This window comes from Bufo bufo, chromosome 1, assembly GCF_905171765.1.
Source record: "Bufo bufo chromosome 1, aBufBuf1.1, whole genome shotgun sequence".
Classification (NCBI taxonomy): Eukaryota; Metazoa; Chordata; class Amphibia; order Anura; family Bufonidae; genus Bufo; species Bufo bufo.
This window is the reverse complement of record NC_053389.1, coordinates 832128679-832142530: the sequence shown is the minus strand read 5'-3', so window position 1 is coordinate 832142530 and position 13852 is coordinate 832128679. Positions and strand designations below refer to the sequence as shown.

Below are 13852 nucleotides of genomic sequence, written 5' to 3'. Positions count from 1 at the left end.
TATATAATCCCGTTAGCGGACCGGGCTAATATCAAACGAGGAACTGCTGGCAGTCTACCATGCTGAGAAAGCTTTGTTTCACTGGGGCAGTGAAAAGGCTCTCTCGGCTTGTCAGGGTTGTGAGTGAGTGTGGAGTTACACCGGAGGCCGCGTAGACCACCCTCTCTCACCTCCCTGCCTCTCTGTGCCCGCGTGGACAGGAGGCGTCTGTGTAAACTGTATCAAGCTGATCTTACGTGCTCCCAGGAAGGGCGTAACGTCACGTTTTGAAAAACAGTGACTAAACCTTATCTCGTGAGCTCGACATAGTGGATGTCAGGCGGGGCCGCAAGGTGCGGTATTCATCACATTCTGTTAGGTTGCTATAGACTAAATCTCACTCAAGGTTAGGTTTTTAGATAATATATTTATGGATTAAGTCATATATGGCTTTGTTAATCTCTTTATTTCTCAAACTATATATTATGGGGTTAATCATAGGAGTAAATACAGTATACAGCAGGGATAGGACTTTACTCATGGTCGATGCTTGCCCTCTTCTTGGAATGACATACACACTGAACAGAGTCCAGTAAAATATAGAGACCACAGTGAGGTGGGAGCTACAGGTGGAGAAGGCTTTCTGTCTACCAGTATGAATTTGGATCCTCAAGATGTTAAGAACAATATTAACATAAGAATAAATTATTATTATGGTTGGTATGAAAACAGATGGTATGCTTTGTAAGAAGACTTCAAACTGGATAATAAAGGTGTCAGAGCATGGAATTTCTAGCAATGGAAGAAGATCACAGAAGAAATGGTCTATGATTTTTGGCCCACAAAATTTCAGCATTGATATTGATATGGTTTCAATAAATATGAGGGAAAACCCGAGTAACCAAGAGGTGATAGACAGTTCCACAGAATATTCACTGGTCATTATAGAGGTGTACCGGAGGGGATTACAGATCGCCACGCATCGGTCATAAGACATCACTGTGAGAAGAAGACACTCAAATGTTTCTGATGCACAGAAAAAAAAAAGCTGAGTGATACAGCCAGCAAATGTAATGGTTGCCCTATTATGCAGTAGGATATGGAGCATGTTGGGTACAATATCTGTGATCAATATGATGTCACTGATGGACAGTTGTGAGATGAAGAAGTACATTGGAGTGTGGAGGTTCTTGCTGGTGGACACCAGGGTGATGATCAAGAGATTCCCACATAGGGTGCCACAATAAAGAAAAAAAAATCAGGCAGAACAATGCCATTCTGAAACTCTTTCTAATTTGAAATCCTAAAAGATAAAACTCAATGGTTAATGGTCAAATTCTTCTCCTGCATTTTGGGCAATAAAATAAAGCAAAAAACAAAAGTTGTGTCAATTGGTGCACAATGATTGAAAACCACTGAGAATAGTAGAAAGTACCTGACATTAATGAAAGCTAAAGTAAAAATACTCTGCAGCTACCTGGTCATGGGGTTAGCCTCTAAATGATGATGTTCAAAGGGAATGTGTCCTCAGAAAATGACCTATTGTTTAAATCATGTTTTTATAGTAAACATATATTTTTTCTTTTTTTTGTAAATTCTTTATTTTCAGAATTTTCAATTAAGATAAAAACAAACAATGACCATTTGGCCATATATAGTAGTATACAGAGTTAATATTACATAGTAAACATAGTTTTTAAGAATTTTCTGTTGAGGCTTTTTTTTACACATTTCTATCTGTATTTAAAAAAAAATGTATATATACTGCAATCCGCACTGGTCACTATGCCTAATAATAGATCATGATTTCCTGTTCTGTACAGCTACTTATCAGGGGTGCATCTGGCCTTTCTGCTGCCTGAGGCGAAAACTGAAACGGCACCCCCCCCCCCCTCCCTAATGCTAATTTCTTAACCTAACCCCTTCCCTCTAGCACAACTGTTAAAGACAAACTTGGAAAACATTACATACAGCACTACAGGGCATACAGGGTAATACAGCCCCGCATACCTCTAACATGTCCTCTTTCTTTATCTTCTCTAGGCAGACCAGGCCACCATGATTATTTCTTTCAGCCGCGTCTTGTCTCTGCAGAGTTTGCCAGACAGACATCTTAGTTTCGTACTTATCCATCATCCCCCCACCTTCTCTACACCCCATCCTGCCACCTCTAATACTGTGCCCACTGTGCTTCCCAATACTATACTGCAGAAACAGTAAATCCCCCTGAAAAGACTATTACCACACACATGGTTCCCCTTCAATAATTATTGGCACACAGTACCCTAAAAAATAACTGTGCCCAGCAAATACTGTCCCTAAAACTTATAGTGCCGTAAACATAGAGTCCTCCAAAAATAATTGTGCTAAGCTGATACTGTGCCATGGAGCCACCCAATGTAACAGTCGTCCCACCAATAGTAATAATTCTCTCTATATGATGTTCCTGTACAAAAAAGACCCCATTATAATGTTTGCCAGTAAAATAATTCTCCCTTGTGCCAGTATAAAAATGCTACCTTATAATGTGCGGCTGTAAAAAAAAAAAACATTTATAACCTTTAAGTGCCCCATGTAGAACAAATGTCCCCATAATGACCATCTTAGAATGTGTGCCAGTACAAAAATGATCCCTTATAATGTGTGCCAAGTACAAAAAATGCCCTCTTATGTGCCAGTACAAAAAATGCTCTTTTATTATGTGTCAGTACAAAACAATACCCGCTTTTAGCTCCCCCAGTAGAACAGATGTCCCCCTAGTGGCCCCCTTATAATGTGTGCCAGTACAAAAATTCTCATTTTTACAGCCACATCGCTCCAGTGCCCAGTCCCGTCATTCAACTGTATTGCTGTCCTGAGTACACCAATGCAGTTGAATATGTAGAGATGAACGTTTCCACAATGTAAGCGATCATTGCCCATGGTCCTTCCTCTGCCCCCCTCTTGCCTCTACCTGGTGCTGCCTGAGGCAATCGCCTCACCTCGCCTCATTGGCGGTGCACCACTGGCTATTATCATTATCATCACAGGCAAGATTACAATGATAATTAACACCTTTGTATGGATAAGACAAGATACACCATTCACAATAGTTGATATCCCCCCTGATCTCGGAGCATGCCTAGAAAACTGTCCCCTGAAGTCAATGAAGATCCGGTCCATGTAGCTGAGGCAGGAAATCAACTGTTTTAGGCTTAGCGGCCAGTGCAAAAACTGTTGAAAGATTTTCTATATTTTTTTATTTTTTTAATACAGATAGGGACAAGTCAACTTTTTTTTTTTTTTTTAATCACCAAAAATTCTAAAAAAATGCTTAACATAAAATCATGATTTAAATAATAGGTCATTTTCTGATGACATGTTTACTTTAAATAGTAGAGGTGAAAACTTTGGAACTTATCAAATGTTATGTAGGGACGCTTTCACATCATGCATTAAAGGGGTTGTCCAATCAAAAAGGAATATTAAGTAGAGGCAGTGATTGTGTAAATAGCAGTCAATTCTAACCGCGGCATCTGAGTGGTTAGACAGAGGAATAGAGCTCACCTCGAATGAAAGAGGGAGACAAGGAGGGAGCACACTTTGAATAAAATCGCATGGCAGCAGGGACCATGAAATGCCCCCAAGTGGTACGGTACATAGCTCCACAGAACAAAATTAAAATGTCATTTTTACCATGCAGTGAACAATGTAAAATTGAAACCCTAAAAACCAGAATGGTAGAATTTAGCTGCTTTTTTCAGTCACCCCATTTTTTAAAGCTATAAAATACTTTAGAGTCACCCCAAAAAAGCCCTCATATGGCTGTCACTGGAAAATGTTTGACCTCAGCAGTGATGTTCCAAACGCGGCACGTCACTGCTGTTTCATATGCCAGACACATCACCACTGAGGCAAGTCATTGGCTTCAGTGGCACATGTGACCCTGTCCATGGTGAGGTTGATGGAGAGGGACCAGAAGTCCAGTGAAGAGAGCCTTGGAGCCGTGGGGAGCAGATGAGTATAGATGTCTACACAGGCGTACTGCAGCCTGGGGAAGGGGCTTTAAAATAACTTAGACAATGCCTTTAAGTATCAAACTAGATGGCATCCTTAAGGAGTTTACTTAATGTGAAAGAAAAATATATATTTTTATCCATCGCCAAATTTAGATCTCCTTTGCATATTTTTAGTAATATTTTAAAATGCTTCTAAAAATGCCAAAATGTATTGTAGAAATCAGGTCTTCTGAGTACTGGCCACCCAGTTAGGCCTGCAGAACCAGAATGGTACAAATGTGGGGACGATGTTCTGGGAGGATCTCGGAGAAAGCCTCCACAAACCCACAGTATTGAGGTGAAAGCCAAACCGGAGGACACATAGGTCTTCTGCATGCCAACACAAACCTGTTACTTACATCTGGTAATGTCATGCTCCTGCAGATACCTGGAATAACTATAAATTTCCTCTCTTTTTTTTTTTACTTGGATTTGTTCTCTGAAAGATTCCTGAAATGTTTGATGTTCATTCTCAATTCCAAATGTATTCTGAATGTGTAAGTGAGGTCTTATAACTGGCACATGAAGATGTATGACCCAAACTATCAGATGGCTGCTTGTAAATATACACAACATGAAGGCTGGGGACTAGGGGTGATCACTATGGGATTTCTTTCTGCAGTTACTTCATGTGTCTCTTGAGTTCTAGTCCTCTGTGTAAGATCAGAATATTGCCAGATAACTGAAATAAAAAATAAATAAAATTAGAGCAGATAGACAAAAATCCATTATAGTCTAATCGATGTAATTCAGGCTATGATTTCTGGATTTCTGGGGGTCAACCCTATGATTAATTGATTGAAAAGGGGGCACGACACTCCGATGAGCGCTGCAATGTATGGCGTGAGCAGGTGGAACCAATCTACCATAAATCACAAAGTAAACAATGAAACGTATGGCATCAGCAGGAGGAACCAGTGCAAATCACAAAGTAAACAATGAAAAGAAAGATGTGACTTCTTATCTCCCACTAGGTTGGTTTACTTCTCCAAACATGAAGGGCGTTAAGCTGGGAGAAGAGATGGGTGAATTTGATTTTTAATTTGATTTGTATCTGAATCAAAGCTACACAAATAAGGATGAGCGAACTCGTGGGTGCTCGGGTTCGACGGGTTCAGCCGAACTTCAGTTCAAAGTTCAGTTTGGGTTTTCGAATTTGACTCAAACTCGAATCCAAACCCCATAGAAGTCAATTGCCCTGTAATAAAATGTGGATAAAGAAATGACCTAAAATAACATAGAATAGAAAAAAATAATAATCTTGAACCAGGAGGCAGAGGTCCAAGTGGAGTAGGAGGTTGAGGAGGCGGTGGACGTGGCGGTATAGGTGAAAGAGGCAGAAGAGGAGGTAGCCAACTTTGTTTTAGTGTTTTTTTTATTTATTTATTTTATTAGGGGAGGCCCCAAAACATTGAGATATGGCAAACATAAAGATCAAACTGCACTGGAATATAACAATGGCTGGGTGCGGCCGGTATACTTGTCTACTCTGCCCAAGGTATGGACAAGTCCTGTGGGATCCATGCCTGGTTTATTTTAATGAACGTGAGCTTGTCCATGCTGGCTGTGGACAGGTGGATGCACCTGTCCGTGATCACACCCCCTGCCGTGCTAAATACACGTTCGGACAATACACTTGCTGCAGGGCAGGCCAGCAGGCGTAAAGGGCAAGCTCAGGTCACTCATGTGTCCAATTTGGAGACCCAGAAGTTAAATAGGGCAGACCCATCAGTCAGTACATGCAGACGTGTGTACACTTACTCTTCTACCATGTTGCTGAAATGCTGTCTCCTGCTAATACCGTCTGTATCAGATGGTGGTGCTGGATGTTCTGGCGTGCTGATGAAGGTTTTCCACATTTCGGACATGCTAAACCTCCCTTCTGAGGTGGTGTCGGTGCCCCAACTGCATTTATGCCCCTCCTATGCCTCGTGCTTCCACTGAGCCCCCACTGTCATGTGGGAACACTGTCAGAAGTGTGTCAAACAGCTTGCGCTTGTCTTGCTCCAGTGTCAAACAGCTTGCGCATCTTTTGGTCTTGCTCCAGTGACGGAATTAAGGACGGCACTTTATCTTTATAGCTGGAATCCAGCAGGGTGGACAACCAGCAATTAGGACTGGTAACAGCGTGGTGGGAGGTGTACTGTCTGGGTCCTCTGTATCCACCCAGCCATGCTCCAGTGATGCTCGTGAGCTGCTTTGGGTGCCACCCTGCTGTGAACATGGTTCCTCCTCCTCCTCCTCATCATCATCATCATCCAAAACTGTGCCCTGGCTGGACAGTTGTGTACCAGGCCGCTGTTGGTGTAGGAACCCACCCATCGAGCCACATGTGGACGACTGGCCTGATAACCATGTTAATGAACCCTGTTCCTCCACCTCTTCCTCCTGTGTTACATCCTCATCCATCATCAACTGAAGAGTTTTTTCAAGGAGGCATAGAAGTGGGATAGTAATGCTGATGATGCAGTACGCCAGTCCTTCAGGGTGAGCGAATGTGAGGTCACGGGGGTCAGTTAACAGACCGAGGGTTGCTCTTAGTACTCACAGTTTGTAGTATACCGTGGGCAGGCGTACAGCAGTGATGAAGAGGCTGTCACGTAGATCCTCTGGGGCACTCTCTGGATATAGGGACCAGGCCAGGTGATAGGTGAGGTGCCCTGGGTGTTGAAAGTTTAGTGTGCCTGTGGAAAGATCCCTTACAGTTTGTGACGCCAGTGACGGTAACGGTGGCACACCGATTTGTTAGGAGGAATAATGGAGGTACTGTAATGACCGACGTCATGCACAGGGAGGAAAACAGGGAAAGCCCTGCCCAAGGGAGAGGGAAAGGTGGTGACCCCTAACTCACCTTGCGGCTGGCACCTGACTGCCCTGACGTCCCTAGACGGGTTCCTCACCTTTGCGGCGATCACGTGCCTAAACCCTGGCTTTCCCTAATATGAGCCCTAGATAGTGAACGGGCCGGTGGGATCGCTAGTCCGCACCACTATCACTAAGAGGGAAACACCAGGGAGAGGACAGACAAAACAGACAAACACATACACCCAGGTGGGCGACCACAGCAGACCACAAAGGTCCAACAGGGATCCCGAGGGTAACGTTCTGGACCAACAACCAGAGAACACAGCAACACAGCTCCAGAAGGTCAGAATAGATGTCCAGGCAGGAAGCTCTATCTCTGGCAACCAGAGAAGTGTGAGAGAGGAATATAAGGAGGTCTGGGAGTGCTGGACAAGGAACAGCTGAGGAGAAGGAGCTACGGGTCCCTGAGTGAGCCAAAAGGGTTTGCAAAGCAAACCCAGAAAGCTACCATAAGGAAAACAGCCCTATCTTAAATAGAGCGTGCAGCCAACCGCTGCGACTTCCTGACCCCGGGTATAACGGAGTCAGGCGTGGTTCTCGATACCCTCGTGACAGGTACACACGATTGTAGTGAACTAGAATTCTTCTTTACTGAACAATTCAACTATATACAAGTTTCAGACAGTTCCATATGAAGTAGCTTTGGTAACAGGCAGGCTTTACATAAATGGCAGGTAGAATTCCTAGCAAGATAACTCAGAGGGAATAAACTCACAGATCAGGCTGTACTTTCTGCAGAATCCTGTCTGACTTTCTCTAAGGCCTGAATGCCTAATAGCTGGCTTTATCCTTGGGTAGGGAAACCTTCCTCTAGTATAAATCCACTTGCTGCAAATAAACTTCTGCCCTTCAGCTTTCTACTTGGCTGGACACAATTAGCACTGCTCTGTACTTTGCTTGATGCAGGATAACTTCAGGAGGGAACTTCTTCTCCTAAAAGCAGGTTAGGATCCTGGGCTATCTAGCTGCATGTTAGAAGCTGGACCTCAGCTCCTGCCTGGCTGAAGTCAATCTAGGCTTCTCCACACACCCCTTTCCTAGACTGGACCTGACTATACACTCACCTAAAGAATTATTAGGAACACCTGATCTATTTCTCATTAATGCAATTATCTAGTCAACCAATCCCATGGCAGTTGCTTCAATGCATTTAGGGGTGTGGTCCTGGTCAAGACAATCTCCTGAACTCCAAACTGAATTTTAGAATGGGAAAGAAAGGTGATTTAAGCAATTTTGAGCGTGGCATGGTTGTTGGTGCCAGACGGGCCGGTCTGAGTATTTCACAATCTGCTCAGTTACTGGGATTTTCACGCACAACCATTTCTAGGGTTTACAAAGAATGGTGTGAAAAGGGAAAAACATCCAGTATGCAGGAGTCCTGTGGGCAAAAATGCCTTGTGGATGCTAGAGGTCAGAGGAGAATGGGCCGACTGATTCAAGTTGATAGAAGAGCAACGTTAACTGAAATAACCACTCGTTACAACCGAGGTATGCAGAAAAGCATTTGTGAAGCCACAACATGCACAACCTTGAGGCGGATGGGCTACAACAGCAGAAGACCCCACCGGGTACCACTCATCTCCACTACAAATAGGAAAAAGAGGCTACAATTTGCACGAGCCTGCGCTGACTACGTCACAGTGAGGAAGCCGGCATCAGGAGAGCGGCCTTCACTCACTGCGTCTACGCCGAATACAGAAGTGAACGGCGCAGGAGCGGGATTTCGTCAACGGTGCGGTGGACCATGGCATCAATCAAGAGGAGCGGGGCGGGCACAACAGGGGACCTGGGCGGGATAAAGCGTGAGTAGACGGAGCCTCTAGGTGCTGATTTTACGCCCACATAACACCTAGAGGCTCATTAGCATATTATAAAAGTGCTTATTTTACAAAAAACAACTGCAGGGACAAATGTTAGAAACATACTGTTATGTAGTGCTGACATTGGCGCATCGCTATATCAGTCAGCTACATAACAGTATTTCTGGTGGTAGAAACCCTTTAAGTAAGAAAATCTTTTGCATCGCCACTTCCCAAGACCCATAACTTTATTTTTCTTTCTATAGTGTTTGAAGGCTTGATTTTTGTGGAACGACTTGTAGTTTTCATTTGTATAATTTTAATGAGGTAGATTTAATTTATGTTTTTTTTTTTTCCTGTATAAATTGGTGTAATTTACGTGTGTGACTGAGATTGCCTGATTACTCCTCCCTTGTATGCCGGAGGGGTGATCAGGTTCACTCATGCTATTATTTACACCTAACGCCTTCTTATAGGTCTTGATTCCCTTTATATACGGGGTCTACTTCTTACATGAGTCATACTCCCAGCAGAAGCTAAGGTGAAACCTTTCTTGTTCGGTATTACTATTAGGCCTCATGCACATGACCGTTTTTCGGGTCCGCATCCGAGCTGCAGTTTTGGCGGCTCGGATGCGGACCCATTCACTTCAATGGGGCCGTAAAAGATGCGGACAGCACTCTGTGTGCTGTCCGCATCCGTTGCTCCGTTCCATGCCCCCGCAAAAAAAATAGAACATGTCATATTCTTGTCCATTTTGCGGACAAGAATAGGCATTTCTACAATGGGCCGCCCGTTCCGTTCCGCAAATTGCGGAAGGCACACGGGCGGCTTCCGTTTTTTGCGGATCCGTGATTTGCGGCCCGCAAAAAAACAGAACGGTCATGTGCATAAGGCCTTATTTTTATGCATGTACTGTATGGAGTACTTAATTTTTTGGGGTGGCATTATGATGTTTGTTGTATAGGCATTTTTCGGCCTGGGATTACTTCATTACTATATAGAATAGAGAGTATTTTCTTCTTTTTTGCCTTCTCACACGCATTTGTCCTCTGTGGCATGATTATAATAGTTTAACAATAAAGATTATTTATATTTGATGTGTGGTGTACAGTTTTTTTGTAGGAGTTGTATTTACAGGCACTCCATAGTGGGTGCTTCTGTACTTTCCACCAGCATCCCACTGCAGTAGACAGAACTGGAGATACAGATGTCCACCTTTAACTTTTCACAAATTTGGTATGGATTCCAGTTTCTCAACAATCCAAATCAAAAATGTTATCATAACATACTGACAAAATGCTCGAAAGACCACGACTCACATCACAACCACCAGGTGGTCACACTTGCACGCATGTAGCATACACGTCTCCTGACAGAATACCACAAAATTATATTTATTTTTTAATGCTGGCATCTTTTGTCACCTATTGGGATATAGTTTACTGAGATGTATTTGGTCATAAGACTGTACTTACTTCAAAGTGTATCACTGCCTAAATGTACGGCTAAAAGAAAATCTTTATTAGGAAATGTATTAAAATCACTAAGCTCATGTGCTCTTACTAGGAATCGGCAGAAAAGGACAAGCTCCAAATTAGGTATGCTGATAGATGGCTGTGATACCTATGTACCTTGCGATACTGCTTTATCTCTGCCCTGAACCACTTCCCAAAGGAGAATTAGTGGTAATTTATAAACTCACTGGACCTTTTGTGCGTCCACAAGTGAGTACCACTAATAATGTCAGGGAGCTTGGCTGTGGGAGTGAATCTCTGTCACGCCCTCCTCCTCTGATTGGCTGCTTCGTACAGTGCCCACCCTCCTCTTGACAAAAAGAGCTGGCGCGCTCGCGCCCATTATAGCGCCGCTAACGCTGCGATATACACGTGCTGCGTTCACCGCCCACTCCATGAAAATTCTGTGACTGTCAGAAAATGACTCCTCTCGTCTTGCCTGGTGCTCCTGATGAAGTGTCCCGCTGATAGGGGCACTGAAACGCGTAGAGCGCATGTAGGGCATTTAAATCTGACACTGGATGTTGCGGCTGCTAAGTAGTTCAGGGAGTGACAGTCCATTAGCCAAGCATAATAGCGCTCAGTCTTAAACAGATGCCTGGTTGTGATACTGTCTCACCTTTCTCCCTGACGCTCCTGGCACATCTCTAGTCAGGCCAGGGGGGTTAATATCTATTCAAAGCCTCAACCTGATATAGAGTTGTAGTGTCTAGACGGCTATCTTGTTGTGGGACCTGGTGATTATACCCAGGTTATACAAGGAGCGTCTGACACTGACATTATTAGTGGTACTCACTTGTGGATGCAAAAAAAGGTCCAGTGAGTTTATAAATTACCACAAATTCTCCTTTGGGAAGTGGTTTTAGGGCAGAGATACAGCAGTACCGCAAGGTACATAGGTATCGCGACCATCTATCAGCATACCTACTGCTCTGACCATTTGTAGTGCCAGTGGGACTCTGGGTATCTTCTCACACAGATCCATTTTAGCGCTTTTCGTTTTCTGCCTAGTCCTAGTAAGAGCACATGAGCTTAGTGATTTTAATAAATTTCCTAATAAAGATTTCCTTTTAACCGTACATTTAGGCAGTGATACACATATTGGGATATGTTGAACCAAGAGATGTGTTAAGACAAGACACATACATATTTACATTTATTTTTTTAAAGGATCTTCTTGAAGGCTTCCTTAATTTCCTTATTTCTTAAGCAGTAAATCACAGGATTAGTTAATGGAGTCAGCACAGTGTATACAAATGACAAACATTTATGTAAAGCAACAGATTTTTCCTCTATGGGACTTATATAAATGGATATCAGGGTACCATAGAATATGGACACCACTGTCAAGTGGGAACCACAGGTGGAGAAGGCTTTCCGCCTGTGGCTGATTGACTGGATCCTGAGAATTGTATGTACAATGGAAACATAGGAGGTGACCACTATTAGGAATGGGCACATGATTACTGGGAAGCTCAGAATAGTTGACAGTAACTTAGTTCTGAATATATTCGAACAAGATACCCTCAATATAGGATCAAAATCACAAAAAAAGTGATTGATGACATCCGAACGGCAGAACTGAAGTTGGGACACATTAACTGTGATAATAAAATTTATAGAAATGCTTAATGTCCAGGATAAGATAACCAATTTCTGTAAAAACCTAGGATTCATTACAGACTCATAATGTAGGGGGTGACATATGGCCAGATATCTGTCGTAAGACATCACTGTCAACAGAAGACATTCAGAAGCTTCAGAAGAACCAAAGAAAAACAATTGTGTGATACATTGCGAAATGGACATGGAGGAGCCATTGTTCAGAAACATATGAAGCATATTCGGCACAATAGATGAAGTGGTGATGATGTCTGAAGTGGTGAGTTGTGTTAGGAAGAAATACATGGGGGACTGGAGGTTCTTGCTGTAGGCCACCAGAGTGATGACCATAAGGTTACCACATATAGTTGCTAGGAACGTTATGAAGAGGAAGAGAAAAAATACAATTCTGAAGCTATAGGGGCCTGGAAATCCCAGGAGAAGGATTGTGGTGGCATTGTTCATCTCAATTTCCTAGAAAAATAGTGTAAGACAGTAATAGGAAGTGCAATGATCGCCAGAACAATCAACGGTGAGCTGCAGAGATAAAATGATAACTAAATCTGAAGAATCAGAGCTGATTTGAAGGGATGAGGAGTCTTTTTTCACTTTTTTTGGCTCTGAATAGGCACTGTGTTGTTGGTTGTCATAAGATATTTATCAGTAACCACCTCATACTTTCCATGTCAATTTTAAGGACACCTAGAACTATACACCACTCCAAGGACTCCAAAGAAGAGCACCCCAAACATTAGCTTCTGCTATTCATGAGAATGACTAGTTTTACATAAGGAGTTTTAGATGCCCATTATACCTGCCATGGTGATCTTGTGGGTACTGTCACTGGTACCAACAAGCTTGGGGATGAGACGAGGACTGTTAGGCTACTTTCACACTAGCGTTTTCAATTCCGCTATTGAGCTCCGTCATAGGATCTCAACAGCGGAAGAAAACGCTTCCGTTTTGTACCCATTCATTGTCAATGGGGACAAAACCGAACTGAACGAAAGGGAGTGCACCAAAATGCATTCCGTTCTGTTTGGTTGCGCTCCCATCGCAGACAGAATAACGCTGCAAGCAGCGGTTTTATGTCTGCGATGTGGTGCGGAGCAAGACGGATCCGTCCTGACACACAATGTAAGTCAATGGGGACGGATCCGTTTTCTCTGACACAATAGAAAACGGATCCGTCCCCGCATTGACTTTCAATGGTGTTCATGACTGATCACTGAAGCATATTTGCAGATCCATGACGAATCCGCAAAAAAAAAACGCTAATGTGAAAGTAGCCTTAGACATAGCCCTGACCCTGTCATGACTGCTAAGAATGGAGGGAGCCACCGTTTTAATTGTGATTTGTGGTTCAGACAGCATTGGGACAGAGAATTGTATCCAAGACTGTACGATGTGCAGCAGAGTGCTGCAACCTCTTCATAAAGGTGATTGGGGGTGTTGGGAGTAGGACCCCCATTGATCAGATATTGATGAAAAATCTCTGATAATAATCCCTTTCAGTGTTAAGTTAACATTTGTTCCATCTGTATGTAATTTTCTCCATAGACATTTAGCACACCTAGAGCACAGACAATGGTTCTGATGTACATGACAAGGTTGCTGCTCTTTGTGTCAGGAGATTCTAAACTTCTTTACCCAAAACATTTTTGAGGTGTTCTTTGTAATGTTTGCCAGCTAGGTCAGAAAAGGAAAGGGAAGAGAGCGGGCACAACACAGTGTGTATGAGTTGCCCAGGGCCCTGTGAAGGACAAACATTTTTGATGGTAAAGAAAGCAGATTGTGGTCAGAGAGCAGAAGGGGAGAGTGAGTCAAGTCAGAAACTGCGAAGTGCCCACAAAAGACAAGATCATGTGAGTTTCTGTCTTTATGTATAGTGTGGCAATGTGAACATTGAGGTGTGCAGTAAAGTCCCGGGGAGGCAAGATAAAAGGGGTGTTGTGTGCACCGGGAGCGTGTCACCAAGGGGCCCGGCCTTGGTGGAGTAAAAGCCCTAGTTCAGGTGTCCACTAAAATAGTTGGGGGACACCATATAGATAGT

The 13852-nt window shown here is 43.3% G+C and overlaps 2 protein-coding genes across 2 annotated transcripts; both read right to left on the bottom strand.

Moving 5' to 3' along the window:
• Positions 1 to 394: 394 nt before the first annotated feature.
• LOC120990199 (olfactory receptor 2A25-like) lies at positions 395 to 1153 on the bottom strand. Its single transcript, XM_040418840.1, has one exon. The coding sequence runs from the start codon at positions 1151 to 1153 to the stop codon at positions 395 to 397; it is 759 nt and encodes a 252-aa protein (XP_040274774.1).
• Positions 1154 to 11361: 10208 nt separating this feature from the next.
• LOC120990195 (olfactory receptor 11L1-like) lies at positions 11362 to 12264 on the bottom strand. The gene has a single exon (XM_040418826.1). The coding sequence runs from the start codon at positions 12262 to 12264 to the stop codon at positions 11362 to 11364; it is 903 nt and encodes a 300-aa protein (XP_040274760.1).
• Positions 12265 to 13852: the final 1588 nt, after the last annotated feature.

Bases quoted from the DNA above. Each gene is read 5' to 3' on its own strand.
- LOC120990195 (XM_040418826.1), bottom strand. From the start codon at position 12,264: ATGAACAATGCCACCACAATCCTTCTCCTGGGATTTCCAGGCCCCTAT.
- LOC120990199 (XM_040418840.1), bottom strand. From the start codon at position 1,153: ATGTACTTCTTCATCTCACAACTGTCCATCAGTGACATCATATTGATC.